The sequence below is a fragment of the Lycorma delicatula genome, chromosome 5 (assembly GCF_047948215.1).
Source record: "Lycorma delicatula isolate Av1 chromosome 5, ASM4794821v1, whole genome shotgun sequence".
NCBI classification, from domain to species: Eukaryota; Metazoa; Arthropoda; class Insecta; order Hemiptera; family Fulgoridae; genus Lycorma; species Lycorma delicatula.
The window spans coordinates 94745721-94755093 of NC_134459.1; the positions used below are offsets into that span (position 1 = coordinate 94745721).

The 9373-nt window shown below is 27.4% G+C and overlaps 1 protein-coding gene across 1 annotated transcript in view; it reads right to left on the bottom strand.

The window, feature by feature from the left end:
• Atg14 (autophagy related protein 14) overlaps window positions 1-8784 on the bottom strand; it is a 28602-nt gene extending 19818 nt beyond the window's left edge. Inside the window, exons 1-4 of the mRNA XM_075366683.1 lie at window positions 8517-8784; window positions 6927-7032; window positions 3678-3759; window positions 1031-1268 (exon numbers count right to left, since the gene is read on the bottom strand). Of these exons, the coding sequence (XP_075222798.1) occupies window positions 1031-1268; window positions 3678-3759; window positions 6927-7032; window positions 8517-8716 (626 nt within the window). The 5' untranslated portion in view covers window positions 8717-8784. The remainder of the gene's footprint in view (window positions 1-1030; window positions 1269-3677; window positions 3760-6926; window positions 7033-8516) is intronic.
• Between the last annotated feature and the right edge of the window lie 589 nt (window positions 8785-9373).

A 9373-nucleotide genomic window follows, 5' to 3' on the forward strand; every position in this document is an offset into this window, starting at 1 on the left:
GTATAATGCAAATCTATAAAAGGCAATTTTTTTAAAATAGTAAGTTTTTTAAAACTATTACTAAAACATTTATTTAACATCCTTAGTTAATAACTATTTATATTATTATCCTGTTTCTTGAATGGTCTCTCAGTAAGATTTATTTAATTTTTTTTCTTCACTTTATGAGTAAACCATACATTAATAATTCATAAATACATTATTACAGTTTTGAATGATCTGCAACCTTAAAAATTAAAATGATCATTGGCAAATACGAAATGAAAATGGGTAACTGATATATATCATGAGACAGTACTTCTCAAAATATATTTCTAGAACAAATGACCGCCACACTCAAGAGGAACTTAGTGCTGCTACACCACAGACAAACTCAAAATAACAACTGTGCCTTAAACTGCAGTAAATGCAGTAAACTGCAGGAATTCTACTTCAAAAATGGATTACTCTACAAAAACTTGGTACAGATGTTTAATCTGACATTTTCTATAAAATATTCAAATTTGTACTTTTACATTTTTAAGATTTCAAACCAGCTGCCATTCCAATTTCTTAACAGATTTAATATCTTACTAACTCTTTGTAAAATTATGTTTTATAAGGTAAAATCTGGAACTGAACCAACTAATCAGTTCCAATATAATTTCAATAAAATTAATGTTGCCAGAAACCATTATTGATGCTCCAACCAAACTAGTAAAAAATAGACTGAACTTTGAATGTTTTTTATTTCCTTTACTATGAAAAACAAAATAATCTTTAATAATGAATGTGCTGTAAACACTAGTGATACAAAAGACTATTTTTATCACAGATGAAAATATAAAAGTATATCCTACCATCAGTGACAGAATTACTTCCTATTATTTTTTTGAATCTTACATTTATAGTAATATGGTGAAGCATAAATATAAGTAAGGTCTTTAGTATATTTTTACACATACTATTTTGCTAATAATGCCCTGAATAATTTCTCAAAGTTATGCTGTTCAATAAAATCTACGTAAAATAGGTAATAAATAAAAAATACCTTCTAGAAGGTTTAACTTCAGATATAGGAAATATATATTGCACAAGTTGTTTCACATGTTTTCTTATATGCTGTTTTATTTCAACATGTAACTGTGTTATTCTGTCTTTCCTTATGGAAGCTTCATTGCAGTGAGCTTTAACAAAACCTTCTAATTTGTTCACTCTTGACTCATAACGTGGTAAACGTAACTGTCTCTTTTGATTACATTCTCTTAAATCTTGTGACCGCTTTTTCTCTAACATAAAAAGACAAAAACCATTTAAATATGATAAACACTTCTAACAGATTAAATTTCAAATAACTAAATAAAATAATTTAATTGGTAACAATAGTACAACCAATAAACTGTCTAATTCTATTAATTCAACTTATAACTCTATTTGTTGCAAACCATGCAACATGGAAAAGTTGCAAATACAATAATCAGAAATATAAGTAAATGGGGAATAAAAGGTATAAAATACAAGCAGATAATAAAAGTTCAAATAAAACATCAAATTAGATTAATACAATCTAATAGAAATCATAAATAATAAATTATTAATAGATTTAATAAAATTAGATCACTGGTAACAATGATCTAATATATTTTGATAGATGGTTATCAAATAATTAATTTAGAAATGAATTCAGTAGGTTAGAAAATGAACAAGAAAGAGAAAGTTTGATGCTGAAACCCTGAGGTATCCCATAAATAATATACCAAATAATTAAAAGAACAAACAAAACGGATGATTGCCCTTTGCTTCCTATCTTCAAAATAAGAACAACTCAAAATGATGTTCCAGTGAATTCTTAAATCCAATCGGAAAACACTGATTTGCAAAATAAAAATTGTTTTTGAAAGATTACATAACTTTCCAGGGTAACAAGAGTTATAAAATTATTATCTGCCCCATTGATATATTTAATCTTACAGAAATCAAACTAGATTTTTTAACAGATTATAATATTTTAGAATCTAAGAACATATTGAATAATACATTAATTAATTAATGGATCTGGTAATAAATTTTGTGAAATGTTTTAATAGAGAAAGAGATAATTCATCTTTGACAGGTTTCCTAAACAAGTTTAACATAGTTTTGTTTACGCTCAACAACTGATGAACTGAAGGTAAAAGTAAACAACTACCAGTAAACAACTACCATGCAGTTTACACATGTTATGATCATAAAGATCATCAAACATACTACTTAAGTACTAATGTAAGTAATTTAATGAAAATCTAAGATTGGAGACATTTTTACTATTAAAATTTAATGCTGACTTATGTGAAAATGCATAAAATAATTAACTATGATAAACAACTTATTTTGGAAAGAATTAATTACACTATGATATCATTATACTTACCTAATTTATTTTGCTAACTTAACATACACAAGCAAATAAATTGTTAAGGAATGGTACTTACGGTAGGAAAACAATCATCTTAGAATACAGTAATAATATAGATTATAGCAATATTGAGAACAATGACAGGACAGCATCAGCTCTAACAATTGACGAGTCTTTCAAAAAGAAGTCTAATGCAATAAAGAAGTTGCTTCATAAATAACCTGCTGTTTGCCAAAGATCAAGCTATTCTGGCTGTGAGAAGGACGACATAGTTTATAGGGAGGAAACTGATACCTTAGACTGACCCTTTGTAATTCAGTCTGTGATATTATATTGCAAATTGGGATGATGAAATGTGTAAAGAAGATTTCATGTATTTGAGATTCACGCTTTCACCAGCAGAGATAGGACTAGAAAATGTAAAGAAATATTCCAGCATGAGGGAGACATATACTAAAAACTGCTTAACAGTGAGTATATAAAAAATTTAAAGCTAGCCACCAAGTATGTATTCTATGTCAAGTTCTGACATAAATTTTGGCAGTTAATAAAAAATCCAATTTTGACCCGATTTGAATAATCATTAAGTAATGTTATCTTAATAAAAACACAATAGAGTTATATATTACATCATTACTTACTTTACTTGATGATGAGTTAAAAATTTCAATAATGAATCTGTTAGCCAGCAATATTAGAAATATTTATTGATAAAAGTGAAGATCCTTGAAAATTTTTTTCAGGATTCAAAAAACAACAGAGTGAAATCAACTGAGAGTGGTATTTTTAAATGCTATGAATAAATCAAGACTGGATAGCAGCAGAAAAATTTGGTTGTTTTACTATTTCAATAAAAACAAAAATCATTCTTTAATATGTACAGCTGAAATAGATGATTGGATTAATACATAATTAGAAGGTAAATATATAAAAAACTTAAAAATAATGTTACAAACTTAATATGTTTATACAATTAAGGTGACTTCTGCAAGTCATACAAGAAATTTTTACGGAAAAAGGTTGATATTAGAGGTCAAATAATTAACAACAAAAATTACTATTTGGTACTGTAATATTTTTTATTTATGTTTTGGATTATGAAATTAGAAAATAAGCTCATTTACTCACTTCTCTCGTCTACTGTATCAGATGTTAACAGAATGAGTACCGACTGGCAAGTGGTTAGAGGTAAATGTGAGTTTTATCATATTCTCATAATAATCCCTAAACTTTTCAAGATAACTATTTTTATTTATTTTTTTAAATAGAGAGATTTTGCCTAATTTGTTGGTATAATACTTACTTTTAGATATACTTTCCTTAGTTTCAGTAGTTAACTGTTTTAATAATTCTATACGTTCCCTATATAAATCAATGTCACTTGCCTAGAAAAAAAATTATTTCATATTAACAAAAATAAATCACAGCTTCATAAATAAAGAATAAAAAAGTAAAGAAATACAATATCTTAATATGACAAACAATTGATTATACACTTTGTCCCTTTCAAAACTCAACAGAAAAGATCATTTTAAATCTGACTTTCTGATTACAACATGAAAAGTTTTTAACTGTATCAATTTTTGAGTCCCTTGTCAAAACTGATGGCATAAAAAAAGTTTCTAAAGTAACAGTTAATAAGACAATATCCCAATGTGCTGTACATATTAAAAAATTATAAAATAATTCTAATAATAATCATTATCATACTTATGCTGCCTAAAATTAAATCTAAAGCCTAGCTTTAAATCCAAACAGTTTATCAGTTCAACATCATAAAAATATAATTCAACACTTATTTTTCCAAATAAACAAATAAACTTGAGAAGTTTATTTGTAAACCTTAAACCATTAATAAAAAAGATTTAAACCATTTTTTAAATAGCTTTTTATGATAAATGCTATAAAGCAATTCTTTATACAAAATATTATTCTTCAGAAGGAATAGGAATATTCTCTTATATGTTTTTATTATGTCAGTGGGTAAGTCATCTAATGCAGGGGATAATTTTATTTATTCTTAATTACTTTTTGTTTCTACCGATTTTGATTCAATCAATGTTTCTGAAAAAAAAGAACTACCACATTAGTGTAAACAATGTTAACACAAGATAAAAAATATATAATTTATACTGACTAGATACCGTAACAAACTAACCAAAACAGATACTATAGGTTAGGTACTATGACGAAACCTACAGGTTAAAAATGACCTGACATATCTAAGTACTTAAAATGACATAGGCACTCTCAAGAAGAACAACATACCATGCCAGGCATAGGGAAAGTGAAGCATGAAGTGTTTTCTCATTACCTTCTTCATTCATCCAAATATGACTCCAGTAAATCAGCGTACCAAACCCATTGAAATGCAAGCAATATTCAGTCCTACAAGAGACATATTCACTCAGTTAACCACAGGTATTGTCTGTCTAGTAAACATTATTACTCTCAGAGAACACAATTCTTGTTTTGTGTCTCATATACTTTAACGTGCTTTACATACCATAAGAATGACTGGATAAATAAATAAATATATATATATATATATACTGCTGAATTACATGAACCAAATTTGTAAACACATGGATTAAGATAGCTTTCAACTTCAGTATGCTCGTATGATGTTTAGAATAATTAAAATTTATAGCATAATGGTTCTTGGCTTGTCTTAGCTCTGATCTATGTTTTTCACTAACAGAAAGGTTTAAAGGTAATTTGGAATTATACCAGCAACATTTTTTTGGATACTATTGCCTTTATAGTTAGATAACTCAGCTTTACTAATTGGCTAATAACTATGAATTGAAGATGACTAAAAGTATAGTTTTTTTTTTTAATTTTACTAAAATATGGGAACATTTTGGAATGTCCATTCTTATTGACCCCTAACATTAATGTGAGTTTTTCAAGGCATCCAACTGCCTTAAGTTATGTATGTCAGTCATGAATCCTTTATAAGATTCATCAGTTTAAGGGTAGGTACTAAACGGACAAGTACAAAATGATCTAAAGTTGAAAAATACAAAAAATTTCCCCAATTGTAATATTTGTAACAGTGATTTCTGTTATTACTATAACTTCCAAGAGTCAATAATTACTTAGCTGTCTGTTATATAAAAAAATAAATGTGAGCAGTGTGTTCTGCTCACTACTTGCCACCACTTTGACAGAACAACATGGTAATAACTGTTAGATTTAAATACCATTCTGCTGATTTCTGTGGCAGAGTGGTTGTGCCTCAGACTTTTATTCAGGAGTCCAGGTTCAAATTCCAGTCAGGCATGACATTTTTCATACGCTACATTCCAAATAGAACTATTTGGAAAAAACTGAAATATGAATGTGAAGAACACTGACTAATTGTTTGTAAGGCAAGTGCTCAATTTTTTTAATCCAAAAGAATAAAACAAAATTTAATGTGGAAAAACATCAATTTAATGTATAGAAACATCTATAATCTCCTATATAAAAATAAACCAAAACCTAAATGTTAATTTCCTGCAGAAAATTTTCACATTTCTGCAAAAAACTAATGATAATAATCTGGAATATCAACATCCCTTTTTTTCATCTTAGGAGAAACATTTAATAGTAAGAGCTATTGCAGGAACTGAAGCAAAAAATTGGATAAAAAAATATGGGAAAGATTCCACAAATAATCTTCACTCAGGAAAATATTTGACTTCAACACTCAACAAATATCTCTTAGCCTTATGGAGATAAGATCTTTGCCTTAGGATCTTGGTTCTGAGTAATTTATCATCCACCAAATAGCTTTGAATGGGCTCCAAACAACTTTCCACTCTTTGGCTCAATGAAAGAACTAAGAAGATAATAAATAAACATCTACATCAGATTTAGAGGTCTATGAAACAATGAAAATAATTCCAAGTTTCTTTCAGCATAAAACTCAAAACCTCATTAAAAAAGACTACATTAAAAGTGGGTGCCATTATTTTGAAAAAACTATTCTTGTAAGAATAATTAAGGGAAGTGATATCTAAGATGTCCTTTTACTTTTTTCAAGTTAAACAGTAGTTTTTCTAATTTTATGCCTAATATTCAAACACAAGAGTTATCGTTTCTTCTAGAACATATACCAACCATCTTCTGCTTCTCTCAGAATTCCTAATTTATGTATCTGAAGCTGCATGTATCTATCCCAAGTCAGTAAATTTCAATATTTCTCATCTAGTTTATTTTTAACCTTAGTTAAAAAGATAATTTTCTTTTATCTTAAAAGGTAAGGTAAATTTCTTTTACCTTAGTTAAGCTACATCAGTTATTAATTTTTCAAATTAATGATCAGCATCACATTTGAGCAATTTATATGACTCGATTTCCTTCCAATTTCAAATTTTCTAATCTAAATATTTTCTTTTTTATAATCAGAAACAGATTTGATGTATTTAATCTGGAACTTATAAACAGTGGTATCAACACTTCTGCACAAAATATGATTCATAAAAATATAAACCTAGTATTTAAGTTTACTGAGAAAAAATTATTAATTTTTTAATAAAACAAAAATAATAGATCAGATACAAACCAATTGTGATTTTCTTAGTCTATTAACTAACTTAGCTTCACATAACATTTCCATTTCTTTTCTATCCTTTTTTAAACGTATTAAACGAAGCTGCTTCTCAGCAAACCTAATAATAGATAGAACACAAGCAAATTATATGGCTATTGAGAATGAGATTTATATTATATAAAAAAATTTAATTTTTTTGTTGTATATTTAGCTTATATGTCATATTACAAAGCACATTGCAAATTTACAAATTTTCAATAGCTGACTGTTATTGAATTAATAGGCCTCATTTTTTTACTACAATAAAAAATAAAAAGCTACTTCTTCCAATTATAAACACAATTTTTTTTTATAAGAATAATTAAAAAAAAAAATTATTTCTATTCTAATGAAAATAGAAATAATCAAACAATAAAAAGGCATATTCATAAAATTAATTAGCCACAAAAGATGAATTTAAATAAGAAATAATGTGTGAGGTCGGGGATTATCTTTCATAACATTATCTTGATAATTTCCATTCGAAACGAAGAAACTGCATTGAAGTTAAAAAAACTTAATCCTTAAATATAACATAACCTAGGTTAATAATTTAGTAACACAGAGCATTAAAGTAACTCTAAAAAATAAAGTATAGTAGTACAGATAATATTTATAAAAATATTTTTCAGTTCCTAATTTTCTTTTCATGCAATATAAAACTGCTTCATTTCTGGCATATTTAAAATAAAATCTATGATTGTAATTTATTAAATGAGAAAAAATATACATATTTCACCACAACTAATAGGCTGAGAAGTGTCAATAGCCCATAAATCTAATTTAATATTTTATGCCCAGAAATGGAAAATGAAAGATAATTTACATAACAGCATAACAGACAGTGGTGATATGTAGAAGCTTAGTAGAAGGTATTTAAAAATGCAACTTGTGCGTACGTGCATGTAGATGTATGTATGTAAGTATGTATATATATATATATATTTATAAAAGGTGTTTGGGGGCGCGTGCACATGTGTATATTCCAACCCCCATATAGGGGAAGACACCCACCTTGTGACGCTTCCAGTCATCACATCCCCCCCCGGTCATAGCACTTATGGGTTTGATCAACAATGCTTTACATATTTATTAATGCTTTATAGAGAACAAAATTTTAATTCACTGACACCCACTCAAGCACTACTGTAATCACCTCTACTGCTACAATAAATTACAAATAAAATAATATTATTAATGAATAGTATTAATTAATTTAATAAAATAAAATAACAGTTTGGATAAATTTTTCAAAATACAATGAAGCCTAATGAAAGACATTTTGTAACCAACTTCTGCAAGTACAACTTGAAATATTTTCGACTTTCATTATTTTAAATAAACATTACAAAAAAAGCATTACAAGCTGAAACACATTTATAATAATAAATTCCTTTTGATTTCCAAACAAAAAAAGAAGAGGATTAGGGATTCCCTTGAATACACCCTTGCATGCTTCAAATTAGCTATTTTTCTTCTAATATTTATTTCAAGTAAAAATTACAGCATTACCCATGTAACATTAAAAAAAAAATCACGTATTGCAAAGTACTAGATACTCACCTCTCGGCAATGTGTGACGACGAATGAACAAAATCTCCATTGCGAACACAAATTTTACAGTAAAATACCTTCCTAGCTTTGCTACATAATGGGCATTCTTCTGCTGGCGAACTAAATTTGCTATTATCATCTAATGAGTTAGATACATGAAATTCTAAAGGAGCAGAACTGTCATCAGAACTCGTTGTAGTCATTTCCATCTGTATACTTTCTTTTCACACTCATGAAAGCAAAATATTATGAGCGATCAGCTGTTCTTCAGCAGCTGTCTTAAGTAGAACACTACCAACGCTAAATCCATCTTAAGTTAAAAAATAAATTATAACAAGTGTATTAAACAATACGATAATAATTTGTATTTTATTGGATTTGTTCGGTAATAATAGGAAAGGATAATAATTTTTTTATTGGATGTATTCAAGACAACTATTCAAGACAAAAAATTGTCCTAACATGAAAAAAATTAGAATTGTATTGTAACTTAAACTTTTATGGAAATTGTAGTAACTTGTAAAATTAGGTTTATATATATTTAAATTAATAATTCCAGGATTTTTCCAGTATCAGTAAAAATAAACTGTACTTTAGGAAAAGTTTCTGCAATACGAAACCTTTTTGGAGGAGTTTTTGAATGTGACGAATAGTAGGGCGGGTTGATGGCAGCATATTTAAGAATAGTTCGCTACTTACTGTATTTGTTTTCAAACCGTATTACTTCACTTCAACGTTTATTTCTAACGAAATTTCTTAATTCATCAACAGAAAATTATAAATACGGCATCATTTGAAAGAGCATATAAAGTGGATCTGTTAATTATAATTTATATATTTCAATTAGTATTTATTTAAAAATTAAT